We start from the raw sequence: 17,042 nt of genomic DNA, 5'->3' as shown, positions 1-17,042 counted from the left end.
TAAAATATAGCCACAGCAGCATGAGCTGTGGGATGGGCTACCCACCTCCAAGTACATGCCTAGGATCTCAGGTGGATACATACTCAAGGTGGCTAGTCTGTCCCACCAATTTGTGCTGCCGTGACTCCATTCTATCTGTGGTGCACTAGCTCGATGACAGTTGGTGTGAGTATGTCTACTCAATCTGGTAATCACATCCCCAGCTCCAAGTGTAGATGTATCCTTAATTTTATATCATCTAAAAGATAGCACTTTCAGCAGCACAATGGCCCCTAAGACCATGCCTAGGATCCTTACTGACTCAGAGTGCCACCTATTGAATCATGAACATTTCCTGAAAAAACTGAGCTTTCAGTTGGAAGTCTGCCATCCAAATACTGCCCCTCCCAAGAAGTCAGTTTTGCCTTGAAACTACTTGATGAAAAGTTAAAGAGCTGCTTCCCTATTAAGGAGTTCTTTTGCTACAGAAACCATGTCCAAAATTTTCAAACTCAGGTGCATGGGCAACTAAGTAAAAGTGGTCTGATTTTCATAGACACTCATTGAAAAGTCAGGCCACTTATATTTAGCTTCCTATATACTGATTAAATACCTAAATGTAGGCATCCAAGTTTGAAAATTTTGGCCTGAAATGTCTAGTTACTGCAGATGACATGTCAGGTTTGGTACAGGAAAGCAATAATCTTTATTAATACAGGGATCTAAAATTAGCAGATGATTGATAATCCAAAAATTAGTAACCTTAATCCTCTTGGTACTGGATTTCCTCAATAGCAAATGAAGACTGGGAAGCAGGCCAGTTTTTGCATGTCATTATGGGCTTGTCTACACTTACCTCAGAGATTCGGCGGCAGTCGACTGGAGTTATGCAAACTACACAAAAAACTTGTGTAACTCCCGTCAACTTCTGTGCTTCTGTTCTGCGCTCCATCTTCAATGCGCTGTGCCACTTGAGGAGGTGGTCTTAATACATCGATTTCTGGATCGACCGAGCGGGTTTTCACTGACCGCTCAGTCAATCCAGATAAGTCGATCTGACGGCGGCAAATTTGCCGCCATCAGTGAAGACATAACCTATGAAGCACCGTATTTAAAAAAGTGACATAACAAATTTGGCCAGTGCTGTGATGTCATTCCAAGAAGCTTTGCTTCTGAGGTGTTGTTTCCTGGAATGTCACTCAAAATGGCAAGGTTAGTGAGGTAGTATCTTCTGAAGGTTGATGTTCTTTCATTGAAGATATGTATACTATTTTATTTCTATTATTTCGACTACTCGGAGGGAAACTCCACCTTAATTTACATTTGATGTGGTTCTATATTTTATGCAGATAGTACAAGTATCTCGGACAATTTATAAAATATAAAATATGCCACATATAATTTTGAAAGTGAATGTCATAATCTCATTGTTATGCAACCAGTAATAGACGATGTAAAGACACACTATTTCCTTCAGAAGCAGTCTTATGAGCTAAATGTTCTGAAACTGTTCTCACACTATGCAGTGAAGCTAAGCTGGCCATGGCATACACATTACTACAGGCTCTTTGAGTGTTGATAAATGCTGTAAATAAATAATAGGATCTAGCCATATAAGGCTATATGGCACACAATCCAGTCAAGGAAACACATTTGGCATGCTATAGGGGTTTGTGCACCACAGCAGATACCAAGAAACTACTGTGTTGTGCTGATCAAACCTTGAAACTGAGCTATTAACATTCATAACATTTTAATGACTCAGTAGCCCATTACATTCCAAAGTCTGGTAATGTCCTGTTGTGGACCACCACATAGTGCTATAGACACACTACCTGGGATTATATTTGCCTCATTAGCAAGGGTCATTGATAAGAGAGACGCAATGCAAGGGTCAGTGACTGGAACAATGACATAGCATAGATTTATTTTATCAGTTCAAAAGCAGACCTATTAAGTTAAATTGAAGATTCAGAAGATTGGCTTAAGATATTTGTCTAACAATTACTTACATGATAACCACAATGTACTAAGGTGAGATCAACCACTGTTTAGGCACTGAGTAGATGAGAAGCTATATATGTTGCTTGCTGAAGGCCTTGGCCTAGTCTACACTTAAAACTTACAGCTTTGCCGCTGTAAGAGCGCTTGTGTAGCTGTGTTATGTTGACAGGAGAGAGCTCTCCTGCTAACATAATAAAACCACCTAAACGAGCGACTTAAGTTTTGCCAGTTTAAGCAAAGTTTAGCCACTTGTGTGGATAGCGCTATGTCAGCAGGAGATGCTCATTTAGGTGGTTTTATTATGTTGGTGGGTGAGCTCTCACCCTTCAACATAACAGGGCTACACAAAAGCTCTTACAGCGGCAAAGCTGTAAGTTTTAAGTGCAGAGTAGCCTAAAGTGGCACATAGTTGGGTGGAGTCTGAATGTCTCATTTTACCTTTGGGTCTGATTCTGAACTATTCATGTAGGTAAAACTCACTGAAGTCAATGGGAATAAAAGTCTATTAGCCAAGCTCACTCTGCAACACCTATTTAAGGAGTATGAGATTAAGGAGTATGAGATGCAGCGCTGCTACAGCATGTCTAGTGAAGATGCTCTATGCTGACGGGAGAGAGCTCTCCTGTTGGCATAAAAAATCCGCCTCCACGAGCAGCAGAAGCTACGTCAGCAGTGGAAGCTCTCCCACCAACATAGCGTTGTGCACATGAATACTGACGTCAGTGTAACTTATTTCGCTCGGCGGGGGAGGTGTATTCATACCCCTGAGAAACATAAATTATGCCAACATAGGCTGCAGGGTAGACATAGCCTTAAATGGAAGGGATACTGTATATTTCCCAAATCAGATTAATGTTGAAAGCAAGCTTGCTAAAACATCAGCTAAAGTTTCAGGCAAGTAGCAGCTGTTAATACAGTCTATTGGAAGTCGGAAAAGAAAAACATTATTTCTCCCTTCCTTTGTTTCCTGCTGTTTAATAAGGATTCATTTTCACTATTATGAAAATAAGCTCCCTTTATTTTGTCTTCTAAGAAAACTTCAAATTTAGTTATTTTTCTTTATCACCTCCTCTTACTGTGAAGGATCTTTGTACCCTTAGGGTATGTCTACACTGCAGTTTAAAAACTGCAGCTGGCCTATGACAGCTGACTCGAGCTACAGGGCTGTTTAACTGCGGTGTACCCTGGGCTCTAGGGCTCTGCAAGGTGGGAATAGGATGATCACCCACCTTGAACTGGGCAGGACAGTCCCAAAATGCAGAGTTCTAGTCCCAGTCCCAGGTTGAATGAACCCGGGACAGCATTTGTTCCAGATATCCTGTGGCACCCCTCCATGCCTGCCTGAGGCTCAGGGGCAGCACCAGCCTCTTCCTGATAGGGGAGGAGGGCTGAGGTGGGCCTTATCCCCCCTTCACGAGACCCCATGCCTGCTCCTCCTCTTCTGCCTGAGTCACCACACCCTGGCCAGGCCAGAAACCAAAGTTGGGCTGTGGTAAGAGTTGTCCAGAGAGCCTGGGCCACTGTGGGACCCTGGGGACAGGGATGCAAGCTGGGGGCTGCTACTGAGCACCCCGGCACCCCACTCCCCAGGGCAAATGGAGGGTCCAGAGCTCTCCACAGTGGCCCAAGATCCCTGGGCAGCTCTCACCCCAGCTCCAGCTTTTGGCCCGGCAAGGGGGTAGGGTCTTGGGGGAAGAGGAGGAGCAGGGAGGATGCCATGGAAGGGGCAGAGCTCCTGCATGTGTCACGCTTTTGTCTTTTGAAAAAGTGGTCACCCTAGGTAGAAGGGTCCCAGAGCTCAGGCTGCAGCCTGAGCCTGAACATCTACAACGCAATTAAACAGCCCCTTACCTGAGCCCCACAAGCCCCAGTCAGCTGGGATGGGCCAGCCACAGGTGTCTAATTGCAGTGTAGATATACCCTTAGGCTGTTTGATCCTCCTGTGCACACATGGTCACTCTCATGGTCTGTTTGTGGCACTATTACAGAAGACCACAGCCATCTCTGTACCCTTGATCAGTGCAAAGACTGTGATATGCCTCCACTAAGAACAGAGCTCCCTTTCCTCCAAAAGCTTCACAAAGTAATTTCCCAAATATTAGACTTGGTTCAGCTTGAATTAAATAAAATAAGTATTTTTGTCTTTTTACAAAATGGAAAAAAACAATAGAAAATAAAAGTTATCTTACACATTTAACATGCAATTTACTATAAAATCCTCTAAATTGTCACTAAAAATTAAATTACTGAATATTTGTATAGTTCACCTTATTCCTCAGGTAGAGAATGAATTCATTCCTATAGTATTAACTATATGACAAAAATGCAATATCTCTAGGAGTATGACAGATCTTCTTAGAAGGAATGGTCTCCTTTCTCCCAAGTTAAAACAGTTACAGGGAAAAAGATCTTTTGATCCCAAAATTTAACCCCCCAAAATATAAATGAGCTCTTGGGTGGATTTTTATTCAGCCCTTTGTTTGAATCCACAAATGTATACTTTATTTTCCTTTTACCCAGCATAATTCTTTAAAAAACAGCTTTTTTATCCTCCATCTGTTTAAAATGAACGAGAGGGAGAATATAATTGTCAAATACACTACAATAAATCATTAACTTTCTCTAATCTTTTTCAGCTAAAAAAACATCCTACACTCTTCTTGTACCTGTTCTCTTTTCATGTTAATTACGAATCACACTAGCTCTGGGAGACACATTAATATGCTGAATGCTAAATCTCAAAAAAATGCTGACTCTTGCTACTGTCTCACCTACCACTCCCTCTTCTGCAACCCTAGGGATAGCTATCTACACAGAGGGAGGCCAGCCAACATCATAAGATACTTAAACTACCAAAGATGATCTATCCAAGGCAATGTCTATGCTATGGAGTGCCCCCTTTGTAGATAAAGCTTACATCAACAGAAGGAGGAGTTCTCCTGTTGGCGCAGGAACACCACTACCCCAAATGATGTTATCTACATTGACAGAAGTCCTCTTCCATTGGCATAATTGTGTCTACACTCAGGGTTTTTGTCAGAATAGCTATGTCGGCCAAGGGTGTGGGTTTTTTTCACCTCCTGGCTGATGTAACTATGCTGAAATAATTTTTAAATTCAGAGCAAGCCTAAGGTACTTATACAGCCCTCATTATTACAGTAAATGAGCATTTCACAATCTTTAAGATATTTATCTTCAAAGCACCCTTATGAAATAGGTTAGTGCTATTATCCTCATTTTACAAACAGGGAACAGAGGCACAGAGAGACTAAAGACAGGATTTTCAAAGTGTCTAAGTAATTTAAGAGCACAGTCCCTTTGAAAAATCAATGGGACTGTGCTCCTAAATCAATCAGGCACAATTGAAAAGTCCACCCCAAGTCACTTGCCTAAGATCACAACAGGAAATCTATGGGAGATGAGGGAACTGAATCCATGTTTATAGATGCCAGGCTAGTACCCTAATCATCAGACAAGCTTTCATCTTTGAAACAAAGACAATGTGAGCCAAAGAAGCAAAAACTGATTAAACGCCCTCCCCCATTTCTCATACACCAAAATAATTATTATTAAGATTGAGAACATATGCAGTTTTTTCTAAAGTATTATTGATTTGCAATTCACATTTTATACGCTTATTAACATTTTAACTTTCTTGTCTCCTTGATCTTCAGGCACTATACTGGGCTAGGTAAATAACTGTCTGTTTAAAAAAAAAAAAAAAAAAAAAAATCATATGAATTAAACAAAACCAGATCACAGAGTCACTGCTGGAGCATACTGCATCATTTAAAAAATGTGAAGACGCTACACTAGATTCTATAAATTGTTAAAAAGTACTTAAAATATTTACTTCTTTATTACAATAGTCACTCTTGAAAAGCAACTTCCATTCTGAAAGAGAGTTTGAGAGATATTCCCTATGTAAAATGGGGGGTATCATTAGAACAGTGAAACTCACTCAAAACATGATAAACTTTTCATGTAATATATATATATTTATATATATATTCCTTCTTTTGAGTTTAATTTTATAATCATATGTAATTATAAATTGCAACACAGCTTTCAAGCTTAAACTTACAAGATTTTCCTGCAGATTTTTCAGCTGCTGATTAATCTCTTTAAGTCGGTTTTGTTGCTCACGTTGCTCACGTGTGTCTCTCAGGGCCTTCTCACCTGGAACTGCTTCCAGACTTCTATTTGCATAAACCAGAGATTCCTGACAAAAGTAAACGGGGACACAGCTAAAACATCTTAAAAAACATAACTTTAAAGCAGGAAAAAAGCTAATGAGTCCTTTAAAGAAAAAAGTGGGAGTACACTAATATTTAGGTATAATTGGTTAGTTTCACATTTTTGCCAATGGATGTTTTACGTTATGTGTACTTAATCAGACAGGATATTTTCCACAAAGAGTATTCGTTAACTCTGTTCAAACTTGTAAAGGAGAAGAATAAACATTCATATGCAGGATTTCCATTCTAGGAGTTTTTCTACAAAAATATTTAACAGTGGAGGAGGGAATTTTCAACAGCACTCAGCACTGGTCTAACTCCAACTGACTTAATGGGACCAGAGTTAGGCCAATGCTGAGCACTTTTGAAAATCTCACCTAAAATGTTTCTCTCCAATATGAAGCCTGAGTAAACAGCCTTTGCATAGTGGTCCAATGTGGGGATATGTAAGATAAAACCCATCCTCTAACCCAGAGCCAAGCCATGTGGCACACATACAGCTGGACTGCAACCACTATTGCAGAACAGAGCTATACAATTTTACAAATATTCAGTTGCCTGGGACCAGAGTCTAGTGTTCTTACTCACAGTGAGTATTACTTTAATTCTTGAGTGATTCCATTGAAATCAATAGGAATGTTGGTGAATTAAAGTAATACTCATTGTAAAACCAAAATGGAATCTAGCTCACTGGAAATGCTAAACATTGACAAAATTGCGTAAGTGTCTACAAATGACAAAAACAGGGTTCACTTTTGGTAACCAAGGATTCAATATAAGAATCCAAGTCATAGAGTAGCCAAAGTAACAGCAAAAACACTTGCCAAACTCGAATTACCTTTAACCCAAAAGAATATGTCCAACTATTTAAATAAAATCCTAGAATAATTAATTAATCATTCTTATTTTCAAAAGCAACTCATGCATTCCTGATTAACATACATTCCTGATCAAAGGAAACTAAGTACTATACTTAACTGGAAAGGAGGACAGTTTTCTAGATTTAGTAATTCAGATGAAAACTTCTCAGCATACACACTACAGTTTGTAAAAAGTGTGACAATTTAAAAGTAATATATTTTCTGGCCACAATGCATATGACAAATAAGTGACTCAGGGCTTTAAACTGTAACGCCAGTTGATCATGCAATATGAAGTTTATTTCTCAGAGTGAGTATTTGAAAGTACAAGGGTTATGACACCAAAGACTCCTAGTATCACAATTTCAAGAAATCTCACCCACAACAGAAGGAGGTATAAGAAAAGTCATCTGTTGAAGATTGAAATATCCTCAAACTGACCCAGCTTAACTCTCAATAGCTCGTGTGGTACGTGAGACATATTCAGCCAAGATTCTCAATAATGACCACCTAAGGTTAGGTACTTAAATGCATATTTAGCTATCTGCATAAGTGGACTGAAGTCCATCGACATGCACAATTAACATCTATGCAGTGTATGATATCAAGAACCTGGACAACTTGTCTCTACCTCTATACATTAATCCTATTGCATTAATATTATATAATAATAATATATATGTGATATATATATATATATAATATATATATATCTTACCAGCATATAATCTTCATATTTTCAATATGAATGTAGAGCTGGCTAAGGGAACCAATAATAAAGATTAAAAGTTACTCCTCTTCAAGGAACAGCTTTTATTGAGAGTTGATGTAGGGCTTTTCCTTTTTTTCCTTTCAGAAATTTCAGTGCAAGAAAATCCATTTATTAAGGTATATTGGAAAAGATTGCGACAACTTTACATTTTCTTACAAATTACAACTATTTCTGCAATGAAATCAAATTTCTAAATCTACCTTTATAATCTGCATACTTACAGCGATAATGCCATTTCTGTTTTCTGTGGGTTTTCTAATGTTTTCTGTGGGTACCATTCAGTGTGGATTACAGCCATGATTATAATTTGTTTAGGAAAATAACTAAGTGTTATAAAAAGTATATATAGAGAGAAAGAACGCTGTTAGTGGCACTGCAAGATCACTAAATGTTATACCATATTTCCCATTCATCTTGCTACAATATTATTTTGGGTTTTGTGTACATGGATGACAGGTGAATATTTTTATATGAATTTAGAGTTCAATGAACAGAGCTCAAATTGCATGTAAAGCCACTACAATGTTTTTATCTCAATATGAGATAGCTTTAAAAGGGTAATGATGAGAGAAGCCACTCAACTCAAAAGTTACTGACTCTAAGTTCTTTACTTCCCCTGCACATTCTCCAGAACATGGCTTTTTACTGGTATTGGCCCTGGTCCTGCAAGCACTTAGGCACATGCTTTACTTCATGCTCATGAGTAGTCCCACATGCATAAGTGCTTGGAAGAGAAATAATAAATGTGGAAGGCAAATGTGTCATAATTCCCCCCCGATCCCCCCCATTTCACCCCATTATAGTCACTCAACATGTTTAAGTCTTGTTACTTCTCTGGTATATGGTCCTATGAAGAAGAAGGCATGCAGGGGAATACCTGAAGCTACTACTTTATACTCCTCCAAACGCCTCTTTAAAAACTCTGCTGTAATGCCTACCAACCCCCGCTAGTCAACACTCGCTAGGCAGATAGTGAGCTGTGACTATTGTTTAACATTTCAAAGCTGTTTTTTCAATGTTTGCTCATAGACCCCTTCCCCCACACACACACACACACACCCCAAATCTACTTGTTCCAGCCACTTCTTGTTTCTTGTAGTATGCCAAGATCGTAACCACTTTTTACTTCATTTCTGAACAACTAACACAATATGGTCTCAATTCCAAAACAGGGCCCCTCAGAACTACCATGATACAAATAAATCATTATAATAATCATAACAGTAGTAATAACAAGTCAAATTATTCCAAAGCAGTGCATTTTGTTGGGAACAGTTTCAACAGGAGAGATTAAGAGTCACACCCTATATATACCAGTGGTCAGGGCACACACCAGGGAGGGTGGAGATGCACGTTCAGGTCCCTGCTCTGAATCAGGCAGAGGGGGGATTTGAACGTGTATCTTCCACATCTTTGGCGAGTGTTTTAACCACTGGGTGTTGGACATAAAGTGTGGGGGTACAACCTCCTCCTTCTATCTTTTGTGCAGGGAATGCATGCTTAGGGTACATACACACACCCACTTAAGAAAAATATAACAGGGAAACCATGAATTAGAGTTACATTAACAATTCTGACACATACCTGAGCATTCAACTTATATGTATACACAAAACAGAGTTTTTTTCCCGGGGCCAGTACCCAAACAATCAAATATGTATTTAAACATCATTCAGATGATTAATGAAATGTTTACCATATTGAAGCCATGACATTTTGAATTTTTAAAAAATAATTATAAGATAATTAAATGTGCTTAATAATTTGAGAAGTTATTAGTTAGAGGTAGAACTTATTATTTAGGTAGTTCTATTAGCAAGATAACCTGATTGAATAGATTGCATGAATCGCTATTGCAGCTTCTGTCAAAAAGGAATATAAATACTAAGACTATTTCTCTTTATAATTATTTCTGGGCACCAGCAGGACATAGAGCACAGAATTAAACATAGTTTCTCAATAATGTAAGAGCCTGACCCTTTCCCCACTAAAATCAATGGCAAAACTGCCGTTGTCTTCAATGAGAGCAAGACTTACCCTAAGACAAAGCATACACCACAAAAAAGCACAAAGACCAGACAACAATGTGGTTATTCAACAACGCAGCAGATTTTGACTTTTTATATATATATATATATTATATTAAAGGACCTTAGCACTTCAAAGCTGGTGGGGATTAGCACTACGGCTCAGTTCAAGAACTACACTTAGATGGATTTAAAGATGGAGAGATTGGAGTTTGCCCCATCAAGATGAGAAGGGCATTTGAGGCATAGAATGCTGTGACGGAGTCCCCAGGAACAGTGCTCTGGAACCACTCAGGACACAGCCAGTCAGGACTCTAGTGCTTCAGAGTCTGCCACCTCAGGTCTCTACACACCAGAGCAGCCGTCTCCTGACTCTGGCCTTGCAGCATTCAGCACCACTGCACCACTCGAGCTCCCCACATTGAGTGTCCCTAGCCAGGACTCTGGGGAGCCCAACATGCCCCCAAAGGGATCACACACCCCACCTTGCAATCAGAAGTGATTCACAGCCAGCATGGAAATCAGAAGGGTTTAATAGTTCTCAGGATCACAGCATAGAAAGACTTTGTTAGCAGCTTACTTAGAAGTTACAGCAGCGACCACCTATAGAGTCCCCATTCTTGGGGCCTCCTCCCCACGATCCCTCACAGGGGACTGGCCTCTTCCACCCAGCCACCCACAGACCACTCCCTTTGGCCCTCCCCAGTCCTTTGTCTCCTTCCCAGGCAAGGTGGCCACTCCTCCTGGTCTCCATCTGCCACAACCTGTTGTAGCTGACTAACTCAGGAGGACAAAGGGATCTGGTCGGCGAACGTGTGGCTGGGGAAGGCCCTTCCACCCTCCAATGGCCTCTGCAATGATCACACACCCAGGACCCATCACTGAAATACATGAGCAACATATGGGGGAAACTGAGGCACACACACAGCACTCAGAGAAAACCCCAAAAATATCTCCACTTCATCACAAAGGCACCACAATGGAAGGGAAGAAAAATGCAAATGAAAGTATCAGAAAGATCTCATAAGAGCAGTGAGAGATGAGACTGAAGATACAGGCAGGAGCAGAATTTTGCAGAACTGTGAAGATCAAAGCAATCACCTTATAATTTATGTCAGAAGGAAGGCAAAGCCAAGGGAAGATTTGAAGAGAAGGTGATGTAGTAAAAGCAGTGGACAAACAAGACAATCTCAGTAAGAACATGTTTAGTTAGACTGCAGGGGTACAACATGGAAGGCAAAAGAGGAGAATGTACAATAATCTGAATTATAAAGTAATAAAGCCTCAAAAACGATTTTAACTTTAGGGATGAGGAAAGGACAGGTTTTAGAATTGTTATACAAGAAAAAGTTAAAGTATCTGACAAGGGTATGGATATAAGATGGGGGGGAAGAAGTAAAGGAGAAGTAAGGAAGAGGAAAAAAAGGAATGTTACTGAATGGTAATGAGCTTCAGTAATGGTGAAGATGGAAAAGATGACAACACAAAGTAACCACCATTTCCCAAATTCTGCACTCTTTACTTTGACAAAACTCCAATTTTAAGTTCACCTGATAAAATATGTTTGTGTACTGCAATTCTATTGGGGAACAAACCGGCCCTTTGATGACCAGTCCTATTGATCTACCAAGACTGTTGAAACGCTTTTAACCAGCATCCGATACTTAAGAGTACAGGCATCTGCTTTTCTAATCCATCATGATGGTGTGGATACTAGAAGCACAGACTGCCAGAGACTTCGCTAATGAAGACATGAGCTCCCTAAGCAACCTTTTGCTCTTCTGACAAGTTACTTATTTAATTCATCTGGTTATTGTAGCTGACACTGTTGTGGCTAAGATGTCCAATTTTTCTAATGACATAAGCCCTTATCAAAGATAAATGGAGAGCCAACAGGTTTACTGTGACTGCCTTCAAAAAGCATGCACAAGTTCTGCGGCTCTCTTTGTTCACTGATCCTGGGTATATTTTATTCCCAGGTGAGTTTTCCAGTTCTTCAACTTGTCATTTGTAGTTACCCACACCAACTCTGCATCCTGTTGCCTCAACCTAATGGATTAAGATCATCTCTCTTCCATCACACCTCACTCTCTCCCAAAGAGGCAAAATACAGCTGGGGACAGGCCAAATTGTAAGAGTGGACAGTAGTGTGTCTTTGGTTAACAAGGTCTGACAATTTATTTTACGCTAAAAAACTTAGGTGCCCCTTCCCTTTTTTCAAAATTGTATTAAACTGAATTGATATTTTTAAGAAACACAAACATTAAGAGACAAGCATTTGTAAAAACATTTAATTAAGATGGTATAAAAAGAAATGCTTCAGACAGAAATAAGGTTTTGATAACCATTTCTAAGTAAAAAAGAATACTTGCCATAGAAAAGCATTCTGGATCCAATTGGACTGATTGCATAGAGATGAAATTAGTACGCTTCTGTAATGCCCAAACTGAAGTACTGTAGGCTTAAAGCCAGTTGTTAAAGATTTCAGAAAGAAAGTCATAGCATAATTCCTAGAACCTGAAAATATAGCCTGAAGCAACAAGAAGCAGACCTCTCTAGGAGCTTATAGAAATTAAATGTTTGTGTATGATACAATTTTATTCTGGGGATTTACTTTGAAAGTAGTATCAAATACAATTCTTGGCAGAAAAAGAATGGACAGATATATTACACACAGGAGGCTAAATTTAATAAATTAGTGATAGTATTCTGAATAAAAACAAAAACAGATGACTTAAAAATGGCAACAATGTTATTTTCACTATTCAACATCATGAAAACACTATTCTTTGTTCAGATACTATGTGTGCGTGGTATTCTGGCTCCAATGAAGACAATGGGAGTTTTGCCATTGACTTCAATGAAGCTAGGATTTCACCCCATGAGTCAAATTCTTCTCCAACCGGAGTTTCACGCATGTCAGAATTTAGACTTTGTGCTGCATGGGATTAAGCCATATGTCAGGAATGCTGTTACAGATACTGTTTAAAAATGTGTTGCTCTTCACTGAAAAAAAACAAAACAAAAAGGGCTAATGCTCCCTCACGCAGCAAATAGTTTACAGAAACGTAGGAAGTCTTAACCATGAAAAAATATTTAACTTTAAGAAAGATTCATGCAAAAGATACCTGAACACACAAACAGCTTTCATCTTCTACAGTGAAGCTAGGAGCTGAATTTAAACAGCCAGCACTCCTGAAGAACTTTTCTTTCTAAGGCTATATCTATACAGCAAAAGCCATGCATGGACTAACTTGAATCCAGCTGGCACGGGTAACACCAGTAGTGAAGACTGTACAGTGCAGGTGTCAGAGCAGGTCAGCAAACCGATTGTTTACCCATGGTCCATGCCTGGTTTGTACTACCCACACTGGAGCCCACTCACAGTTTTGCTGGGTAGACATACCTAAGATTCCATGAATTTCCAATTTGTTTTTATGATATTTACATTATTTTTTTGTCCAGGCATAATCTGAGAGACCAAATTTTCTTTTTAATTACTTTGATATTTTCTCTGAAACTCAGGTAATCTCCATTTTATTTTTAAACTGTGGTCAGTTTATGTTATGTTAACTCTCTTTCTGTATCTGGCCTTGGCTCTGACTGCATCCTACTACTCCTGTGGTGTTTAGACAAATATTGAAAGCTTCCAGCTATAGAGTGAACCCAATGTAAGTCAAAAGTGAAAAGTGATGGAGAAAATTGGGAATGGAGGTTTCAGTCTTTTCTTTCATTCTATATGGCCAATACCTTTAATATCTGGGGATATTGTATCCACTCAATTGTCTTACTTGTTCAAACAAACAGTTCGATAAGATCTAAGTACACCTGCCTCAGGGTGGTTACCTACAAACCCTTTGGCTTATGTCTTTTTTTTTAAACAAGTCAGTTGAACCAATGATCATTTGAGTTATTTAGTGCTGACTTTGTCTATTAAGGCCTATCACGGAGAGAGGGAATGCTATCAAGCTGAGGACGGGTCAGATGAATGAAAGAAGCACAGTTTCTAGAAGAGGAAGATGATGATCATTAAATATTGCACTTCCCTTTTTAATACCACCTTCTTTTATAGGTATATATTCACCAAAATTTTTTGCTATCAAGAATCTAGAGAGACCCAGTAGCATGAGCACTCAGGCAAAAAAAAAACCTTACTATGTACTTCTAGCCTGATTTTCAGAAATGCTGCACTCACATTCCCACTAGTTTGAACAGGAACTGCAGGTTCTCAGGCTCTGTGAGAAATCAGAGCACTTGTATATGCTACCAGACACAATGAACTAGATCCACAAAGTGATTTAGGCACCTAACTGCCACTTAGGCACTTAAGTCCAATATTTAGATCTTCAAAACCCTATTCAGCAGCTGCCTAACCTTGTAGGTACCTAAATTTCTGCCAGTGAGCATGCACAAAGCCTCCTAAGTTCTGACACTGCCAAACTGCTCAATGCCTATGCCCCAGTGGGATCCATAAAAAAGGAATTCCCCTGCACATCTCACCTGCAGGGCCCAATGGTCTCCTATCTCCCAAGCAAGTGCCCTAACTACTGGGCTATAGGATATTCTATGGTGGATCTCTCAACTTTGTATTCCTTTGTGTATGAAGTACCTGAATATTTAATGGGCCAGATAAAGAATGAGAATGACTCTAACGCAGTGTTTATGGCACAAATCTAGGAAACCCAAGTTCCCTCCCTGCTCCAAGAATAGTCAATTATTTATACAAAGTGTAACAGTTTCAACAGGAAAGATTGAGACTCCCCACTCTAGATTACCCAGTAGTTTGGGCACTCACCTGGGAGGTGGAAAACAAGTTGAAATTCCTGCTCTGAATCAGACCCAACAGGGATTTGATACTGGGCCTCCCATAGGCTGGGTGAGTGTCCTAACCACTGGGTTATATGGAGTAAGGGGGGCATCATCCCCTCATTTTTTGAGAATGGACTGACCTAGCTTAGACCTCTAACTCCAGGAGATGGTTCACAGCTGTGAATCCCAAGCAGAGATAGGTGCCTCCCTTTGCATAGACTTGGGCACTTAATTCCCATTGAGGGCCAGGACTTAAGCCATATTTCTCTCCTCAGTATTTCATACTGCCTAGCTAAGGTGGCTCTTGGCTTAGTTTGACGGCTTTTGTGAACCCCATTTGTAGACACCTAACTTTCCACATACATTGTATAAGGAACCTGGGTGCCTAACTCTGGGCTGAGGGTTCCACGGGGATGGCAATAATACCTAAAGTTAGGCTCTACACCACTAAGCCTGAGTCCCCTTTGTGGATCTAGCCCAACAGTATTCCCAGAGAGAATATATGCTAGAGCAGTGATACTCAGATACTGGTTCAGAAGCCAAATTAGCAATCAACATTACCCCAAAGAACCACACTAGTGTGAATTCATTGTTTCATTTACTATAGTACTATTCATAGTTAAACAGTATGACAGGGGAAATATTTAGTGTGTGTGTGTGTGTGTGTGTGTGTATTATTCTCATAGCAAATAAGATAACAGTGCAAGTTGAAAACTTAATTGGTTAATAACATAGTAAAAGCATCCTGATTGATTAATAACTTAGATTGGTTAATAATTAAATCACACAGTGTTTTTATATCATGTGCTGCAAAGAGCCACAGCCTGAATATCACTGTGCTAGAGGAGATTGAATAGATCTGCCAAAAATAGAAGTCTGAGAAATATCATTTCCTTCAGCTGCATGTTCTAATTCAGTGACTCTCAAGGGTGGCCATAGTGGCCCTATGCATCCACCAAGGACTTCAAGTGCAGCCACCATGACTTTGGGGGGCATTTTTAAGTTGATATAGTTAATAACTGTGTGACTGTTGTGATATTATTAATAGCACATATTAGTCTTTACATTGAAAAATATATTTTTATTTACATGACATTTCCAAATTAACTTGTGACTAAACTGCCGCTAATATAATATATCTATATTATACTATATAATATAATATAATATAACTGTCAAAACTGTAGCCATCATGAATATCTTGTGGCCATATGTCTGACCAAAGCAAAAATTTGTTTGAGACTCACTGTGTCTAATTCAACAGGCTATTGAATACTGAGAAGCAGGAAGACCATAAAGGATTAGTGACCTATGCTCATTAAGCTTACTCACTGACAGGATAAATTCTGAAAACAGCTACAGATGAACGTAAGTGAACTTTAGAAATTAATAAATTTTCCTTAAGGGGGGGGGGGGAAACAAAAAAACAAAAAATTACAGCTCCTTAAGGTGAAAAAAATACATCTCAATTTGTGGGGCTGTCTCCCTACCCCCAAGGACAAACACCACACCTAAAATCTGTTCAAGCCCTTCCTTCAGAGTACAGTTTAATTCTTCAAACATAAAACTCACTAACTAACATCAAAATTAAGTTATTCCCTTCACAAAAACAAGTTGTAGGGGCCCTGACACCCTTCCCCTTACTTCTCTCTCCATTACTCTAAGGCATGCCACAGAAGCCAATCTCCCTCCTACAGCTCTCAGCCCTTTATAGGAATCACCTGACCCCTTCCCAGCTGGGTCTGATAATTGAATATGGCTTGCAGTCCACAAACACCCAGCCCTTAAAGAGATAGACCACCTTGTTACACAATTACAGCTTCCCATTTTTAATTGAGGATGGGGTGGAGGGCTAAAAAGGCAGTGCATGCTTTTTCAAACAGCCATGGAAATATATTCACAGTGACATATAGTGAGATGCAGGCTTCATAAGAAAGACAACTACATAGAAAGCACTTTGCAGTTCAACTGAAAATAAAGTTACAATCAAAATAGCAGATATTTGAAAATGTTCCAAATTATCACTCACATTAGCCACAACATAATTTGGCCAGAATGCTTGGTGCAAGATGAACTGTTCCCAGAAAAAGATCTTAGGGAGTACTTATGCTAGTTTTAAGTTTATGGAAATAAATAAAATAAGGAATTTATTTTGTTAGAAAAACAGGAAATGCCATGAAAAAAATTGAAAAAGGTATCAGAGAATACTCCAGTTTGTGCTGAAGAAGGATCAGTTGCACTGTTGTTGCTTTAGCTTTGTTCTGTTTTAGTTCATAGAAACCTCAAAAGCACAGATGTTTCTTTTTTGTATCCATATTGACTAAAAATGTATCAATGCAGACAAAAGAGAATG

General features: G+C 39.3%; 1 protein-coding gene across 2 annotated transcripts in view; it reads right to left on the bottom strand.

Annotated features, from left to right (window-relative positions):
• Window positions 1-17,042, bottom strand: part of FSIP1 (fibrous sheath interacting protein 1) — a 150,284-nt gene that overhangs the window by 77,997 nt on the left and 55,245 nt on the right. For both annotated transcript variants that reach the window (XM_067558022.1, XM_067558023.1), the window contains exon 11: window positions 6,068-6,205. In XM_067558022.1, the coding sequence (XP_067414123.1) occupies window positions 6,068-6,205 (138 nt within the window). The remainder of the gene's footprint in view (window positions 1-6,067; window positions 6,206-17,042) is intronic.

The sequence above is a fragment of the Emydura macquarii genome, unplaced genomic scaffold (assembly GCF_026122565.2).
Source record: "Emydura macquarii macquarii isolate MOO-44397 ecotype Brisbane River unplaced genomic scaffold, CSIRO-AGI_Emac_v2 contig_1876, whole genome shotgun sequence".
NCBI classification, from domain to species: Eukaryota; Metazoa; Chordata; order Testudines; family Chelidae; genus Emydura; species Emydura macquarii.
Note: the sequence above shows the minus strand (reverse complement) of the source record. Positions and strands in the feature narration are given on the sequence as shown.